We start from the raw sequence: 20,049 nt of genomic DNA on the forward strand, positions 1-20,049 counted from the left end.
CTGTTGATGATACACTCAGATAAGAGGATACCTGCTTGACGGGTACTTCAATCAAACGCTACCAATCACCCACACACACACACACACACCCCAAGCTACACAGAAACACCACTAACAATCACTGATTTACTTCCTCCAACCACTGCTGCACATGCACACACTCACCCCTAGGCCAGCGGAGGTAATCCTACTATAACAAGGTCTGTTAGCTACTGCAAAAAAATGAGGATTTTAATTTGTTAAGACCTTCTGGAGAGGCTCAATTAATGTGCATAAACAGGAGTCTCTGACTCACACTTGATAAGACGTGAATTATGGTGTGTGTGCTTTTGTTTGCATGTGCCTGCATGTAGATAAGCCTCGGTAATAGATTTTTTTTAGTTTTTTTTTTTTTTATAAATTGTAATCAAAAGATTGTGTTAGGTTTTGTGTTTGTCAGAGCAAAGTCCATCCGGTTTGCATAATGAAGCTAATTTTCCATTCAACACTCTTGTTAACTGACTAACTTACCATGCAGGAGTAGGAACACCGAGAGTTGTTTATACATAACAGATTAGCCAAAAGACGGCTCAGTCTATTCACAGTAAGCTACTGATTTGTGAAACTTCAATTCAATCAGGCATCACAATGTCAGACATCTGTTTTGTTTGCAAGACTTGGTTATGACCTTGCTGAAAAAACTAGCATTCAGGAGCTGACAAAAGGTGTTCAAGCCTGGGTTGATTTAGGACTGAAAATAAGAGAAGTTTGGTTCAGAAAGTTCGCGAGTACAAAAGCGAACAGCATGAAAAAAAAAGGAGAAAAAAAGGGGCAGGACAGTCAAGGACAACTGCTCAACACATCGTTAAAGCCGAGCTTTATCTGGACTAAAAGACATAATGATGAATTAGAGGAGGAGGAGTAGTGATGGAAGATAAAGGGGGAAGAAGAAGAGGATGCTGCGCTGGAATGTACAGAGGAAAATGATGGGGGGCAGTGAGAGGGAGAGTGCGAAAGAGGGCATCTTCAAGCTTCAGTGCTTTTTCTCATTTAGGAGTTGTGCAAGTGTGTGTGTATATGTGTGTGTGTGTGTATGTGTGTGCGTCATCAGGGATCCCTCCCTGTCGTCATCTAAAGTGCTGCTGGAAAACCAGAGTCTACTCATTGCCGCACTTTGACAGAATCCAGAGACAGTTTCCACTTGTTCTTGATTTTTATCGTCTCATCAAATAAGAATTAAAGGCAATAACTGGCAGGTCTGGTTGTTCCTAGTCAGTCTGCTCGCAAAAAATAATCAAATGAAACCTTTGAAACTGACATTTTCAATCTGTTTATCATGCATGATGTACTGTAGGTAGATGGAGAGGTAGAGATAGGAACGCTACTACCAAAACAGATAAAGAGCACTAAAAAGAAAAGAGACAAGGTTGATATATTCGGGTCAAGTGTTGACACCTACGTTAGAAGCCTTATAATGTCATGTCTTCATGATACGATCTTAAATGTGCAACTGAAGGGCCCGTATTGCCCTATACAGACTTGTTTATATAAAAAAGAGCCAGATAACAGTAGAAAACACCCACTACAACTTCCAGGAGGTCAAAGTGAAGTCTTCAAATTTCCAACCAGTCAGTCCAAAATCGAAAAATATTCAGTTTACTATCATGAAGACAAAGGAAAGCAGCTAATAACATAAAAGAAGCTAGAACAGGCAACTATTTGGTATTTTTGCTTCAAAGAGCAATACGTGCAGATTAATCTTCTGTCAATGGACTAATAATACCTATTTCATCGGTATTATCAAAAGGATCTTGTTTAATTCAGGGACTAAGACAGCAAACAAAAGTTGTATTTTTACAAAAAAGAATACATTTCAAATGTCAAGTGCTAAATTACTCTAAGCCTCTTTCATGCATAGTGAAAATGTACCATTATACATGCAAACATGAAGAAACATTTTGAATACTTACATGCTGAATCTTTCAAAACTAGTGTAAAAATATGACCCCAAAAAAAAGAGAAAGAAAAGTCAAACACTCGGGCTTCTATAAAAAGGGTTTACACCACTTTTCAGTAAACACAATCACTGATAACTGAGTGGACAATTATGTGGCCACTAAATCATACTTCAGACCAACTCTTTGCCAATCACTTAAGCTTTTCTGGTTTAACGTCTTCTGCTGCAGCACAGATGCTGAGCGGAGACCTGTAATTAACTTCCAGAGGAGCAATACACTTCAGATAAACATTACCTCTCTGTACAACACAACCCTCTGCAATGGCGACATTTGAAGAGACGAGTCTTTTGGTTAGTCGAAATTTCGTGAGTGAGCGTTCATCAGTTCAGTTGTGTCAAACACGGCATTGATACACACAGTCACATGGTTACAGAAGTTTACACTGGTTGCTGCTATGTAAGAAAATGTCTGCACTTATTAAAAAAAAACAAAAAAAACACCTAGTACATGGATTAGGAATGAATGAAGATGCATTTCACTTACTAATCCTTGCATTTTCATACAACAATCCTGGATTTTTCAACCTCTTCCAACCATTCTTGTAAAAGTCACTTTGTTTTTAAAGAGGGGACACTTTTAATTCTAGCTCTGCCTCTCAAGGTTTGAGCTGCTTTTATTAGAAGACACACACACAGACACAATCTCTTTCAAATGTAGTATCAAACATTGACATCAGCTTCCAGGATGTGGCTCACTTGTGCGGTCATAGACATTTGCAGAGCATCAGTGACAACCATCAAAGCTTACTGATGCACAGAGACAGCGCTCATCATATGAGCAGTCTTTGAAGACATTTCATGAACCCATGTTTTGTGGCAACAGCTTAATTTCTTATCCTCCTAAGATTATCACTTTCCTGTAAAATCAGTATGAGTTCTAGTGCTCATGTTTATAACTAAACAGACATATAATTACCCTTCCAACAGATGTAAACGTATTTGCTCTCCTCTCAAGCATGAAAGTGATACACAAGTGTGATCACAAACTCATTCGGATTGCTATCACAGTCATCTCCCCCTTCGTTAGCGCCTTTACATTAAAATATCTTGCATCTATTCACTTCTCGTTAGAGTCTCATGTGATCAATTAGATTCAAAAGGTGAAAATTACCTTCTTTATAGAAAAAAAAAATCTATTTAGTTTTGCATTTGCCTAAATGCTACTTCAGAGGTTCATACAGTACTTCAGTGCGCAGGCAGAACTGCTTTTCCAACAAATTCAATAAGACAACACAAACCTGTCAAGCACCAAGGCACCTAAAACATACACTGCAGTGTCTACATCTGATTTTTGATCAGGTATTATCAAACGCTTCCTTTTTATAAGGGGATATTTAAGGCAACAAAATCCAATACATACACTGTTAGTCTACACCATTGATTGAGTTTAGCAATCCAAGGTATTGTGTAGCCACACTCCTACTTAGGGATAGGGTTATTGTTGAGAACCGGTTCCGTGTGTTTCAATTCCATGGAATCGTTTGGCAGTTTATCTAACGATTCTCTTCAATTCCAGAAAGCACTAATTATGTCACGTAACTTCCGCAAGAAGTTACACACGCTCGAATTACGCCACATAAATTCCGCAAGTTTTGCACATGCAGTGCAATCAGTAGTAAACAATGGCACCCATTCGGTTCAAACGCTCCAAAGTTTGTCTGCATTTTACCAAAATGGATGGCAACAGGGTGACTTGCAATCATTGCAAAGTGGAGATAACAGCGTCGGGAGGGAACACACGAACACGAACATGCAGAAACATTTGCGCACACAACACGCAATATTTTGAAATGAATGTCGAGTTTTTGACTAGCTTCAGACTGGAGATGAATCTCAACCTAGGACGAGCAGCTATGACCACCTCTGCGGTCAGTACAGAAGGTAGTTACACATCGTTACTATTATCTAGGCTGTGGGCCTCTTTTGACCTCGCTGTTGGTTTTGTAAGGTTGTGATACTTCTAACTAAACAAAGTTGATGCAGATGAAACTGTTTGTTCTCTTATTTTCCCAAATAAGAAACGATAAGAGAATCGATAAAGAATCAAATCGTTAAGCAGAATCGATAATGGAATCGGAGCAATTCCCATCCCTACTCGTACTAGACTTGACCTGGGTGACGTCGTGAAACCAACACCTGCCCCAATTCATTTATGTGCTTTAATTGCGTACCACATGTCCTATTATGGCCTTATTAACATTCAAAGACTTGAGCCTAGAATGTAGAATATATAATATGCCTAACTATGTTTTAATGACCGTATAATCACCTAAAAATAAGAATGTTCAAATCACCTTGCATGATCTTTAGACGCTGCAGGTCCACTTTCACAGAGTCTGCCATGATGCACCACTATTTTTCTACAGTAGCCCAGAATGGACAAACTAAACACAGGTTCTAGATGGGACCTTTTGTGTTTTGTTTTTTTTGTACATTACACCTGCACCATAGTCGGTGCCACTAAATCCTGCACATTCCTTTTTTAAAAAGACATATTGCTATTTTGAAAGGGCGTGTTGACAAAGTGTTGTTGGGGTTTGGCTGTTTGGCGTTCCATTGGGCTTTTAGAGTTGAATAGATAGGTATGCAGCCCGACGGTGACTGTTATGATATTTTGGTCAGACCTGATCAACTAGGCAGTTAAAAATAACCAGAAATCATTTTACAGCTTTCACACCCTTTTACTACAGTAACGTGAACTGCATTTAACATCCCTGAGTTATTAGGATAGAAACAACAACACCATTAACATACTTGTCCATTTATTTAAATGATGTCGTGTGAGAGCAGAGAGGACAGCTGGTCCAATTAAAAAGATCCCCACAAGAAGCAGAGAATGGCAGTCTGTATGAGTGGAAGCATCTTACTCACATATAAACAAATGAGTCACTGCTAGTCTAAACCAAAAAATGCACAACTGTCTCTGTAGATAAATTTAGGTTAAAAGGTGCAGTGGTTTGCACTGTTGCTTCATAGCAGGAAGGTTTTTGGTTCAAACCTTTCTGTGTGGAGTTTGTATGTTCTCTCTGTGTCTGTGTAGGTTCTCTCTGGGTACTCTGGCTTCCTCTTACAGTCCAAAGACAACTAATACGATAATTGCTGACTCTTAATTGTCCGTAGGTGTGAATGTGAGTGTGAATGGTTGTTTGTCTCTATGTGTCAGCCCTGTGATGAGCTGGCGACTTGTCCAGGGTGTATCCCACCTCCAGCCCAAAGTCAGCAAGGATAGGCTAACAGATAACGGATGGATAAAGTCGAACTTGTAATGTGAAGATTTCCTACTTTGGTGCCACCTTGTGGTAATACATAAATGTATGTTTCTTAAAGTCACACATCAACTGCACAAAAACTTTCACAAGATTAATCATTTGAAAGATGTCATAGTCATAAAAAGAAAGAAACCTTCATGTGTACTTTTCTCTTTAATATGTTAGAACAAACTGAGTGGGATGTTTGGTGACATTTATCTCCCACTGTTCTATATGTTAGATCTCATAAAATACCAACCACTGCAACTATTCATTATGCTATTCAGCCTCATAGTATAAAGCTGTGCATAATCACAGAGTGTAATAAAACATTGGCTGCTTTTTACTGTTCAAGGACCTTGCCAATGCAAATAGACAGCGTGCACAGGTCTTTAGGGATGTGCTCATTACAAGAGCAGAAAAGAACACAGTATGTTATACCTGCGAGGCTTCCAACTTAAAGCAATCTCCATCCTAAAGGCAGTTTCAAAGCATCATCATCCTTGGTTTTGTGACGCAAAGGTTCCTGCATAGCAATCACGGCCTTCACATCTACTGTGAATTCCTTTCTTCTTCTCTTCTACCACTCTAAGGATGTTCTCTCTAGTGCACTTTTACTTTATCAATCAAGGCTGACACGACTACATGGCTCCAGTTGCCTCAAGTAACACTGGAGTCTATTAACCACTGTGTCTTTCCAGCACCTCTGCTCATTGTGTGACAACAAGGCCGGCTGTAAAGGGTTGACAGAGTGGGGCTCCACCAGTCCTCCTGATAGGACCAATCTCTTTTGAGTTCCTCAACATGCAGGTATTCTGACTGGTCTAATTGCAGGATAATTATGTTTCCATTGCTCCTACTGGTAAATGCTGTGCCATGATTATAGCCCATGGCGATTGGGTTTATGCGTAAATCAGGTTCAGTCATGGTGAGACCAAAGGTTATTTTTTTTTACAGTTGCCATTGGCACCAGGTTTGTGTACAGCTTTACAATGGAAGTGGAACACAGCAGGAACACCATGTGGGCAGGGTTTTATTACTCTGAAGATATACTGTGGAGGCATATTCATGATTTAACGCAAACGTAGACTTTTATTCTTCAAACTGCAAACTACTGTTTTATATATTCTGCTCAGTGTTTCCTTGCACATAAGAGCGTGGGAGGCAATGATACAATACTTCTACACTAACTCCAAGATCTGTCTTCTTTTATGCTGCATTGATTTAAGGTTTAAATAATCAGACTTCACTACAATAAGGGACTTTAATCTTTAAATCTAATTGCATATGGAAGCATAACCTTCCAAAATGTCATCAAAATAACAGCCAATTTGAATATATCATTTTCTTGCCGTATTTTTCAAACATTTAAGTGTGATTTAAATCACAGTTGTTCTGGCAATAGTAAATCCCTGCATGCTCGCCAATGGTTGTATCTTTTATGAAACAGCTCTCTTCTCATTACTGTGACAGCTAATGAGCAGCTAATCACACACCCAGTTAATGAAAGGAAGTGCTGGGGTATGAGGGGTATAATGAATGTTATCAAGGGGAGGATGAGGAGAAAAAGAAATAACAAAGAGCAATAAGCTGTGTCAACTTGGAGTCTAGCACCTGATCTTGCTCAACAGTCATTTCAGAGGCTTGTTAACTGTCTGAGTCACGTTAGAACTGCGAGACAGTAGATTATAACGCATCTAGGAGTGAGAAAGTATGAGCAAACCAACAGAAACATCCGTACATTAGGAGGCAGACAGGCAAGTCGTGCACACTGCCTGCGTCTCCCCTATATGTGGATCCTGTGTTTGTGTGGAGACAATGCTGTCAAACTACTGAATGATGTAATGACAGAGCTGTCAACAAAACAATGCTATAAAAACACAAACCCTCGAGCGGGCACCCTGCTTACTGTTCTTACTAACTTGTGTGTGCACGTGCACGTGTGTGTGTGCGTGTGGGAGGAACATCTGTGACGAGCCTAACCAATGTCACCTCTGAGTCTGGGCTAAAGTGCCGACATCAGCAGTTCCCCCTACTAAAAAACAAGACATTTGTATTTCCCCTACGCCGCATTCAATCAAAGTCATACTGTTTGAAAAAATGTGTGCACAGAACGGACACACATACATGCAGAAACTGCCAGAAAATACGATTAACACAGCTCATACAAACAAATCCAGACAGCTGCAACATTTTAGGTTCAAATGAGTTCAGGCCTGAAGATATTACATACACATGCACACTGCCACAGACAGACAAACACAAAACACACCCATAGCATGTGCACTGACTAGACAATAATACATTAAGTGCATGTTAGACTACATCCTGAAGCCCAAAGTGATATAATCAGTCACAGACAGCTCTATTCTCTATACCTCTAACCCCTCTCCCCGCTTCATAACCCCTCCCTCTAACCCTGCAGTGGAATGTGAAGTGTTTAGCTCCGTCAAGCTCCAAGGCGTGTCCAAACCTTGTTAATACAGGCCTCTGCTCACTGGGGAGTACAGCCAAGCAGATGCCAGCATAATGCATTAGTCTTCTGGCAAGATTTTACACTCCACTGCGAGATGGTGATAAGGTTTTCTATGAAAGAGTTGACTCCTATAAAAAATGTTTGGTGATGCCGCACACAGCAGGAAAACACAAGAACAAAAACACAGTATCAAGATGGAAGTACAGCTTGACAACCGTTTTATGTCCTGGACATCATTCCTTCCGTAAAGTTTTATTGTTTGTATTTAACCTTTAATAAGCACAGAGAGGCGTTCATATTTTAGAGCTTCCTTTCGCTGAACTGAACCTTTTATTCCCGATCACACAAGTGAAATGACTGGAGATTGAGTCAGGCGATGGGGTCATCAGAAGTACTTGGCAAACAGGAGCAGCAGATGGTCGAGGAGTAGTACCATGATCAGATAGTGTCAGGTTATTTATTAAACAGAAGAAAACTGACGTGTTCCATGTTGCAATTTTAAGCTCAACTAGCTCCTTGGATTTTTAAGATTTGTTGCAACACAGTGTCCAATTGTGAATCTCAGTTTCAGTAAAAGCTCGGAGCTACACACCTCTACTGCAAAACTGGTCTCACGCACAAGCCCAGTTTCTTCACATAAATCCTACGATTAGTCAGCACAACCCAAAAGGGGCGAGTGAGTGGAAGGATTGAAAATGATTTGCAGGATGCATCTCATCAAGAGGTAAAGTACAACAAGCCCCTGCAGGGATGCGAGCCAACAGAAAAGTGGGCAGCTAAAGTAGGAAGAGAGGGATAGAGGAAGGGAAAATAAGCTAGAGGGTAGAAAACAAATGACTCTGCTGTCTTTCTGCCCCCGGGCCCTTTAAAGAGAGTTCAGTAAATTTATCAGATTGAAAGCCCTCAACGGGACAATACTTGCAGAATACCTACTAAGGAGAGTGCCCTCCATAACATACAGACAGAAGCGGGAAGCAGGCACCCCATGTGGAGACTTCCGTTTAGGAAATACAGAAATATGCCTTTGTTGGCGTCCTTGCTGAGATTAAGACATGGTTGATGTCATTCCCATATCTTTCCTGTATATACAATGCTATAGCCAGCAGCTGATTAACTAAGTTAAGCACAAAATGGGAAAAAACAAGTGAGAACAGCTAGTCTGGTTCTGGTTCTACCTGCATCTATAAAACGGTGTCGACACATCTTTTGTAAAGAGGTCTTTCATTTTCTCCACTTACACTTTTTATTCATTAAGTAACTGTCAAACGAAATAAAATAGAGTAGCTTTGCTTGTCCTTCCTCTTCTTTTGTCTCCCATTATTTTTCCATCTCTTCCACAGCTTCTCTAGACACACCAGTTTATGCAGTATTATCTCCAACTTCTGACAGCCTTCCTCCGTTTTAATTAGTGTCACTGGCAGTAACTTAGCAACCACAACTATTCACAAAGAGGCAGGGAGTTGTACTTGTTTTTACTCTCACGTGAATGCAAACATAATGTACAAACACATCTGAACACGGCTATGAATTGGATACTCTTGGAGCAGCAGCAGCAGCCATAGTATTAAAGCATCATTTCCATTCATGTCGATCTTAAAATAGGAAAGTCAATAACGTGCCAAATGACCATGAAACCCGTTAAACCCTTCAACAAGAGATTCAGGATACACAAAAGAGTGTACGAGTGTGTTTTAAGTCTTCTGCATATAATCTAACTCCATCCAGGATTTGAAGATTATACACAGACTGATAATACAGGAATTGGAGAGGCGGGCTCTGGGGAATATGTGTGTGTATTTAGTGAGGGGGGGAGTAATGCCACATAAATCAAGTGCGGGGTCAGGTTTGTGAAAGAAGGAGCGAGCAGTTGCCATGCCTACAACGTGCATGTGCACACAGAGAGGCTTATGGTTACACAAACACACGCCGTGAGGCTACGCAGCCTTGACTTTCCCATTTCCTGACTCGCCAGCCCTGCAGCGCTCTACACTAGCCCAGAGGTCAAAAAGCTCGTCATGTAAGATGAAATCCCTGCCTACACACTCTTACCACTGGTAAATATTTAATCAGTCCTGGAAACACTCAACACCAAGACAGCAGTGAACAGAAAGATGCACTGCATGTTGAAACCTGTGGTTTGTGATCTGAGGATATAGACAGATTAGCCAGCGGTGCACTGGATCACAATGAGAACTTCATGATGTGTGTGTGTGTGTGCACATCTGTTTCACACACATCATTCCTAAGAGACCCAGAGTGTGTGTCTGAAGTTCTCAGTGTTTCTGCCACTTCCTCCTTTATGGTTTCCTGCATGCTGTCTTTTTTCAGTCGTCACACTGTGTGACAGCGCTTATGTCCACAACTGACTGACTGGATGGGGAACTATGCAGGGGCACGGCTACGTTTTCCTCTCCTCTCTACTCTTCTCTCTGTTCTGCACTCCTGCAGTCCTCCTATGCAGTTTGCTCCTCCCCCTCCGTTCCCTCTCTTTACAACTCTCTGGCTCCCTTCTCCCCTCCACTGCGCCCTCTCGTCACTCGGTCAGTGAAGCACAAATACTACTTGCTCAGCACCGAGCCGCAGTAAAAAGCCATTATCTACATTAGGGATTACAAAAAATGTCACGGACACCAATGGAAATGAACTCTTCCTGCTTTTCTGCTCTCGGGCTTGGCATGTAGGAGTTTCAGGCTGTAGTGTGAATCACACCAGCAGAAATAAGACGTACACACACACAGAATGAAGCTAAACTGCGTATTATGCATAATTAAACTGTACATTTGTAAACAAGATTTAGTGACTGTTACAGATTTTGCAAATTTTAGGGACATTTAACGTGACATTTGTTTTGTGTGAAACCTGTACCTTGTACTTTTGACAAAACAATCTTACTTAGGCAACTCTTTAATAATCAATTATTTCATTTATGTCATTTTTCAAGCGATATTACCAACAATTTGCTGGTTTCATCTTCATCAAATGTCTCATGATAGTCAAGAATAATGAAATATCTTTGGGTTTTGGATTTTTGGTTGGTGAAACAAGCATTTTTAGGCTTTTTTCTCCCCTCCTCTCACATTTTTTCATGACTAAATAATTAAATGTGAAAATAGAGAGTTCTACACACTACAAGGTCTATTTAGTGGCTGCTCCAAAGCTTTTGATCGTACCACACAACCTTCATCAGCAGAGAAATTTGTCCATGTCATTGAATTGTGGTTGTCCATTTTTCTGAAATTTTCTAAAAATTATATATTGTTTCTTATACTACTACTACGACTACTACCCAATTATAAATTATAAAGAAATCCACAAAAATGAAGTAAGTGAAAGAACAGTATTTCATGGATAGTCGGAGTCTTATAGTTTTGACAGGGGAGAACAATATCAAAATGTTAAAGAAAGTTTTCAAACCAATCCTGAATCATAATCCACTACCACATTGTCCCGAACAGTGATATTCTGGGCTGTAAAATGTCAAAATAACAGTGAAAGATGCCCAATGCAGTTTCCTTGACCTAACGCTCATATTTTTGACGAAACCCGACCATTCCTGTCTTTATCCTCATGCACAACCATCCCGAGCCACAATGTCAACCTGACATCCCACCTTATGACATTCAGGAACATTATTTCTCATGAATGTTCTGGTTTGGTCCTTCAACATTATTCTTATAATGAGTCCTCGTGTCCTCAGCGTGACGCCTCCATTTACAGGAACATAGAAAATATGGAATTATTCAATTATAACCCGGCCTGCTTTTGCTGCGACGGCTGTCAGCAGCTCTGATGTGGAACCATAGCAACCAGTTTTCACACTACGGGAATATTACAACTTCTTGAGGTCGGATGATGTTGAACTAAAAGATTTAATAAAAAGCCGAAATCGATCACCTGCAACAGTCTTTGGTAATAACGTACAAGGCCTGGAAGGTTTGTCCTGTCTGCTTTATGGTCACTGTTAATCATGCTCGTGCTAATTAAATATTTTTATGGAGACCTCAACTGTGATTTATTATGCATGATTGGATAAAGTATAAAAAGTAAAATATCTTTTGAATCTCTTTAATATCTCTAACTACAAATTCTCTCTGCAACATTAAGTCAAAATCATAGTCATAATAGTAATCAGGATTTCAGCCAACAACCTGATCAAAGCTCATCCAGTCCTGATGAAGCAGCTCAGCTAAGTTTATGAGTATGTAGTCATGAATACATTTATTTAGATAAATACTGAAACCAAGCGTTATGGTGCATTAATGTATAAATTACCATATTTTTTTTTTACACACTTTGGATTTTTTATATAAAAAAAAAAAAAATCAAAAATGACTACACGTGTTGAATTGTACATACATACACATTTTATCTATGAGTGTCTGTCACTCGCTCGCACACATTAACACACACAGGTATAATGAATTTGTTTAAAACAAGCGACTCAGCTCAGCACTAACAAAGCACAACACAATTAACAATGACTGACTCCTGTTATTTCATTAGCAAGTCAGGCTAATCTACACTATTTGGTTGGGTAATTTACCACAGGCTGAATAAATTACCTCCTGCAGCCCTTGTCAAGTCTGTAGTTCGCTGCATCTCACCATCAATGACTGCTCTGATCGGCGTGGTTGAGCTGAAGATTCTTCTTTGATTCTTTGGTTTTTGCCTTCAGGATGTAAAGGATGCACTTCTTTGAATTAGAAGCTTGTTTTCTCTCCGATTGAGGGGAACAGTATGATGTATTAAGATTAAGTGTTCCAATGATACAAACTGCCTAAAATCAGAATATTAAGTACTTTTTATTTAGATTGTCTTATGATCACTCTCTTGTTGTGGGTTATTCTGTAATGTTGTTGTTCTCATCAACGAGACAGTCTCATTGACCAAGGCAGATGGTGTGAGTAATTAGGCCTGCAGCTAATGATTATTTATTATTATCTTGATTAACCAATGAAGTGCTGAGTCTAAAAACAGGAAAAAGTCCGGAAATAGCGGAAAATACAATTTCGCAAGAGTCCAAGATGTTTTTAGAGATCCTGCTTTGTCTAACCGAAGCCCAAATACATTTAACTTACGGTTATATTAAGCAGCACAGCAGCTGAATTGGAGAAGCTGAAACTATTTTTGATTTAAAAATAACTCAACACATCATTTGATAATCAAAACCAATGCAAATACGGCAATTTTTTCTAAGCACGCCTGTAAAACAGATCGTGTCCTCATGTAAGGCCACTTTTGCTTGCTGGTCAATACTTGTTACTTCCCCTTTCTTGGTAGTCCCATGGCAGCTGAACTCTTACCCCATATGACTTTTTTTTTTTCTCAAAAATCAACTCAATTTAGCATTTTTGTCTTGGAAACTGAAGCTGTTGTATCCATTGTTTCAACTTTCTGAACAAATCTTTCTCCCAAGAGTCCTCAAGGGCAATGAGGTTGATGGGATTTGTTACTAGAAATAGGCCAATTTCCACCCTTGTGTGAGAGCAGATCATAGTCAGCCTGGCTTATTGCCAGGGAGTAAATTGCTGGGTAATATCATCCCCCTGTGACGAGACAGATCAGATGAGTATCCTCTTAGGATGACTGTGCTCTGCAGTCTGATTATCCCATCAATACACCTCACCAGAGGCCATTTGTTGTTAACAGCTACTGTACTATATCACCACCAGTACGTTTTTTTTAATCTCTTTTAAAAAAGCATAGAGATGATAAGAGCTGGGAAAAGGAGAAATGTGCAACAAAAGCAGAAATGGTTGTTCTGTCTTTCCACTTCTAACATGAATACTTTTACTAGTGCTGAAACAATATCTTGGTTAAGCTGACAGAAAATCAAACCAACAATAATTCTGATAATCAATGAAAAGTTTAAGTAATTGATCAAGTAAAAACAATAATTATCCATCCATTATCTATAACTGCTTACCGTTATCAGGGTGATGAGGACAGGATACACCCTGGACAAGTCGCCACATCATCACAAGGCATATAGAGACTTTCTCAGCTTCATTTCACTGTAAATAAATATCTTTGGGTTCTGGACAAAACAAGCAGTTCAAAGAAATCTATTATATTGTGAACTCTCTGAACTTGCCTGTGCCCCCTTATTATGAAGCAATATCTTGTTGCAAGCCTTCATCAAAAGGTTGCATGTCTATTGTTGTGAGCAGTTCAATCGAACAGTTGCTTTCCCCTCTCGGATTGTTTGATCTGTCAAGAGCTAAAACTATAGAGTCATTTCATGAAAAAAAAAAATATTAGAAGAAAAGTCTGAAAAAAATAGTTTTTTTTTGTTTGTTTGTTTTCTACACCAAAAAGGAAACCAATCAAAAGAAAAAAGACTATCGCTGAATAATAAAGAATAAGCTGCAGCCATAGTCAGCACTATAGAGGTTGATTTCTACCCAGTTCCTTTCTATTTTTATGTGTCCCCTGTCCTAAAACAGACGACAAAAAAGGCACACAAAAAAAATCCCTGGGTTAAAAATCAGTAGAGCCTGTCAGGGTGCCTTACCTACTGGAGTCACCTTAACCTACAGGTAATGGCTCAGAAAACACACAGGAGGGACAAAAGCGGCACAATTATCCAAGTAATATGCTCTTGTGTGTTAAATTTTTTCACACTATATAAAGAGTCCTAGAGAGAGAGAGAGAGAGAGAGACAGAAGATGGCTCATTAGTGCCATGGATATGTTCTTCAGGGACAGAGTTAACCTCACCATCACCAGACTCCACATTCACACACAGACCTCACTGCTAAGGCCTTAAAGCCTATTTTTGGGTTTTAACATTAGTTCACGCAGCAAGGGCAGTCACTCTCTGTCTCCCCCAGTCTCAACCATTACCCCCTCTTTCCCCTCCCCTCTCTCACTTCACATTAGGTCTGCTGGAGCCAGGTAACTCCCATGGCTAGAGTAGATAACAGCAGCCATTATCAAATTCCCAGCCTTTAAACTGCAGCTCGGCATCGATCGCTGGTTTCAGCTGCCCTGTCTGCATGGTGCCAGAACAATCTAGAGACGAGGTTCCAACCCCATCCACGACAACTGTGATCTCATGCCTAAGTGAGACATGATGTTTTTATAAAGTTATTAAAAGACCGCTGACTTAATCTCAACATATGCACATCAAAATCCATCATCATATTGTGCCATCTCGTGCCGTCTATTCTTTTTGTTTGAGAAACTTGAGCTACCACTCCTGTAGACCCACAGGAAGAAAACCCAGCAGCCCATTTGGAGGACGTCCTAATTAACAAGATTACATAACTGATAAGATTACTGAAATACTCCCCAATCAATTAGCACAACATGTAATGCACATGATGACAGCAGCACCCAGACCAGCGTGATAATTAAATATTTGCAACTTCTCATTGTGATGATATGATTATGATGATGTGATGTACTAATCCAAAACTGACTGTATTACGTGGATCGGTGCTTCAAAAAGTGTCAGGACAAAAATCTGTGTTTTTGTTATGTCATGACCCGCTGCTGACCCGTCTTTTTTGGTGCCACTGCAAACTCTGGCTTCAAATTACCTAAGATAAAAAGTTCCTGGAATTGAAGATCTCACAGTGCTCAGGGGAAGTTTGAAGTATTGAATTGGTATCAGTAAACAACCAGAGTTAAGGTATCAAAATCGGTATTAAGTTGTCTAGGTTAATGATTTGGATACACTTAAGTACCGTACGAGCTAAGAAGCATTGTCTTTTTTGTCCCCTTGCCATCAATGTTAATGGCTTGGACCAATGCGGCCACTGTGTGCTGACTCCTTTGACTGAAACCCCTCTTTCTCATCCGGCGCACTCAGCTCTCCTTCAGTCACAGCACATTGTTCTGGACTGAAAGAAAAGACGACATCCTCTTCAAACTCTATCCCCCTCGAGAGCGAGGAGAGAAAGAAAAAAGAAAAAGAAAAAACGAGGCTAAGCGAGAAGGAACATTTCCTTGTCTGCTGCTACATGGCTGGAGAGTAAAAGTCTACAGAAGGAAACACGATCAGATTTCAGAGCCGGACAATAAAGCGCGGAGGCCAGCCAGGAGGCAGGAAAGGGCTGACTCGATGATTCTCACTGTGTGCGTTTTTGTACGTGCAAGCTTGTGTGTATTTGCCTCTATATGACGTGTTAACATGTTAACAGGACACGTGAGGACATACAGCATGGGTTAAACTACTGCTCTATTATATTGACCCAGACACAGTAGAAGGGCTGTGGCTCAATCTGCCTTGCTCAGACAGTATTCAGCGCATTAAACTCCAATCAGCTAATGCCCTCGGAGGGCCTTAAATGCAATTGCTGAGTTAATAAATCAACGCGCAGTCACACATTCGCGGATGTGTGCTCTCTTTTCCTCAGCTCAAAATGAAGATTCACACAAGAATTTGCCCTTTGATGGAATTCTGCTTTCCGCTGCTGGCTTTCATCGAAAAAGCACAAACAAAAGCCAAAGAATTCAATATAGCAGTTGTGTCCAAGTCCTCAGTGTAATTTACCGGATCTTAAGCTCCATGAATGTTGAGTCACATTTGTGTGTGTGCGTGTGTGTGTGTGTGTGTGTGTCTTTGCATTGGTGTGAGTGTGTTTCATGTACCTTGACAGCAGGCGTGACTCCATCCTCAGCGGTGCTCTGCCCATTCTGTCAAGAAAGCAGATACGAGAAAGAGTCAGAGTGTGTGACAGTGCATATATCATATGAGTGTATGTGTATCAAGAAGGGAGAAAGAGGGAATATTTGCAAGACTGTGTGGGTGGCAACAGTCCATTGTATCCAGCACTTTGCTCCTCAGCAAACCTAATAATCTTAGGCTGACACAAATGCACACCCGTCGTCCATTCTCCAGTAGGTAAGTCTTGATGAAAAGGGTAATCATTGTTATTTGTAAAACAATGGCTCGCCAAAGCCCATTCGGAGAGCTCAACATGCTGTTCACTGCAGCAGAAGTGGGTGGCTAACTGTGAACATACAGTAGGCTTTCAGTCAGATTAGATGATTAAATGTGTCTCATTCTGCTCCACACAAAGGTAGAACTACAAGGAGAATGATAAGCAGAGGATGGAGGAGATACCGGTGATGTAATTCTTAAAAAGCAGGGGCCATTACGATGTCAAGTCAAGTTAGGATCACTTGTCATTGCTCATTTCTACACAACTCTACGGAGGCTAGACAACAGAGGAGACATACAACATCAGCAAGATGGGATGTCTAGCTGACTCTGGTTCCATCCCAACCACAGATTGAAAGTCGAATACGGTTATTGGTCAAGTGTGTCAAATTATGACTATTGGTGTACTTAAATATGTGTTTTGTTATTTAATTTATATTAAAGTATCATTTATGTTACCAGACTTGGAGTAAAGTTAAAGATTTTGAGACCATGAGATGGTTAGAGATACACCAACTTCAAAAACACAGGTTCCTACATATCCCATAATGTACACCAACTTCAAAAACACAGGTTCCTACATATCCCATAATGCAACTCAATGTCAGACCATCCCTTCATTGTATTTCAAATCTCACTCCTCTAGTTTGTAATACAGACTTTCTACAGAGGTGATTTTCTTAGACGTGATCCACAAGTGACTTTATACAATTGTGTTTACAGGCTGACCTGTGACTAGTACAATGACCGTAACATGTTAAATGGACAGAGTTGAAAATAAATCTATGATGATGACTCCCCCTTTCCACTGATCAAAGAAACATTTCTGTATTCTGACCAAGTGTGACAACACCCTGAATAACAACCCCCCCTCCTTTTCCTCTTTCCTCTTTGTTTTTCCATTACAGAAGGGCGACCCTGATGTTGCACACTTCCTCCATGCCCTCTTTCTTCCCTCTTCCTCTTCCTCGAGACTGCACAAAATAAAACAAGGAGTGTACACAATGACAAGCAGCGGCCTGCCACCAAACAGCTTTGCTAGGCTTATGTATATTGCAGAAAAGAAACTTTCTGAACAGAAACAACCTAAGACCGCTGATCTGATTTACAGTACTGTCACAGTTCTACCTCACAGTGCATTCTTCTCTGGGCTGAGATTGGATGTGTTTGGCAACTGCATGTACTTCTTTTTCTGCTCCGAGTTTCAATCTAGCAAGAACCAACAGCTATAAATTGGACAAGCTTTTTTTTTCTTTTTCTTTTTTTTTTTAAACAGAGCAACAGTTCATCTGGTTGGACTTTAATCATGATCTCAAGGGAGGCAATTTAATTTAGCCAAACTATGCCAGTCATAAAAGAGGCTGTGAGAGCTGTAATGTAAGGGTGACATCGCAGAAATGGTAACAATTAAGAGACCAAGTGCAGTTCAAAGCCAAGCACAGATGTGTTTTCGGAGCGGTATTTAAAAAAGCAAGAGGAAGTGAAGTGTGTGTGTTGTTATGAGGGACTTTGCAGACTGATTCCATCTCACTTTCAGGAACACAAGGTGAAACCTTCCCACCTCACTACACGTTCTGCCCCTTTCCTGCCTTTCATCTTGTGCTCCATCAGTGAGGTATGTGTGGCTGGCTTTATTTAACCCACCATGGTGAGGGACCAGTGGTGGAAATCTTAAGTGTGTGAGCGCAACTGTCTTACGTTTATGTGTGGTCAGCAATGCCTTCCCGACGTCGCAGCTCGACACATTTCAACCTCATTAGCTTTGCATGACTAATTCAAGTGGCCCAGTTAATGGTGCTCTCCCTCCCTTGAGTTCCTCATTGAGTGCATGGGCAAAACACACAAACATAAACAGCTGCATACATTTGCTAAAAGATGAATACATTAATAAACAAAGATGATTTTCAAAAGCAACATAAGAAAGTGTGTGAACTTTACTGGGCAAATAAGTATGGAGAAAAATGCTACAAGATGCACACACACACACTATAAGAAATATACAGGCCACAAGCATGCTGTAAAAGGATTTACAGACACACCTATTAAGTAAGCCAGAGCGGCGAACTTTTAATTTCTCACAGGACTCATATATGATTAGAGAAAGTAAACAATCTCAGGGTGTGATTTTGATATATAAATCTGTGTGATTAGAGCAGCGCTGCACCGTAACTAAGCAACTAAGAAATACAATGTTTGTGCCTGTAATCCTATCCAACAAAATTTCTCGTAATCTCACTTGCCGGTGAGTATTGACAGCAGGTCACATTACTAATGTCCTCTTCTGGTCAATGCCAGAAAATGGACAAAAGCTATTTCTATCAGGTTTATTTGTGTGGGCGCCAAAAAACAAGTTTTTCCCTAACATCAGCGAAGTGAAGAGAGAAGAAATTTGTTTTAACAGCTCCGAATCTGCACCTTTGCCTGCAGATATAACTGTGACTTGACAATATACAGTCTTCACTGACAGATTTGAATTCTACAAAGACAAAAAGCAATGGAGGACTTTCTTTCTCAGGACACCTATCAGGCAAAGTGTTGTGTTATCACATGCCCACCTAGCCCTACACCTCTCCCACAGCCCTGCTCAGGTGTGCCACAGGTCACACCCAGATTAGCTACAGTTAAGCATATGCACATACACACATGGAGCAAAGCGTGAAAGTGAACTGAACTGGAGAACACACACACACGCATACCCAAGTGTTCGGGTGTGCACTGCTGACCACGCCTGGCTGGCAAACACGGCACACATTCCGTATATTAACCCTACTTTCTCCTCTACATGACCGTGTTACGCAATAATTGAAAAAAACTCCAGTCTAGTTATACCATGTCTCTTTCTTTCTCTGCCATCTAGGCTTGTACAGTCCTGCTCTTTAAATCCTGGCTTGTGCATTCCTGTTATATAAATACATTTATCCTTTGCTGTCCTCTCTCTTCTATCCTTATGAAGAGCGACAAATAAGGCCCAATCTGTGGACTCGAAATATTTAATCCAGAACACAGAGGGATGCAGTCTGATTCTGACACTTTGCTATCATGTTGCCTCACCTGTAATCTTTCAGGCACAGTTGTTGAAGATATTAGTTCTGGTTGTAAAAGTTAAGTTAAGCTGATAAAAAGAAAAAAGATGACAATGAAGGTAATGCATTTTAGAGTACAGTACGTCCAAGTGTGGCCACCAAACATGCCATCTTGAACAAGGCAGGAACCACAAAACTACACCAGCTAAAAGTGTCTTATGAGCTCTTAACAGTCAAATAATCAGAATCCATATTAACTATGAATACAGCAAACTAATTAACAAACTAATACTTGCATCAGTGTCACTTTTCCCATTAATTAATACAAATATGTTTTGGTTTGTTTTTGTTCACCAATTCAATCTACATCTCCCGACACTTTGGAAGTTAGACTTCTACGACTTGCAAGCTATCGTG

The 20,049-nt window shown here is 40.3% G+C and overlaps 1 protein-coding gene across 1 annotated transcript in view; it reads right to left on the reverse strand.

The window, feature by feature from the left end:
- The window catches only part of rps6ka1 (ribosomal protein S6 kinase a, polypeptide 1), a 45,533-nt gene that overhangs the window by 21,797 nt on the left and 3,687 nt on the right, over window positions 1–20,049 (reverse strand). The window contains exon 2 of the mRNA XM_027274831.1: window positions 16,318–16,362. Coding sequence (XP_027130632.1) covers window positions 16,318–16,362 — 45 coding nt within the window. The remainder of the gene's footprint in view (window positions 1–16,317; window positions 16,363–20,049) is intronic.

This window comes from Larimichthys crocea, chromosome XXIV (genome assembly GCF_000972845.2).
Source record: "Larimichthys crocea isolate SSNF chromosome XXIV, L_crocea_2.0, whole genome shotgun sequence".
NCBI classification, from domain to species: Eukaryota; Metazoa; Chordata; class Actinopteri; family Sciaenidae; genus Larimichthys; species Larimichthys crocea.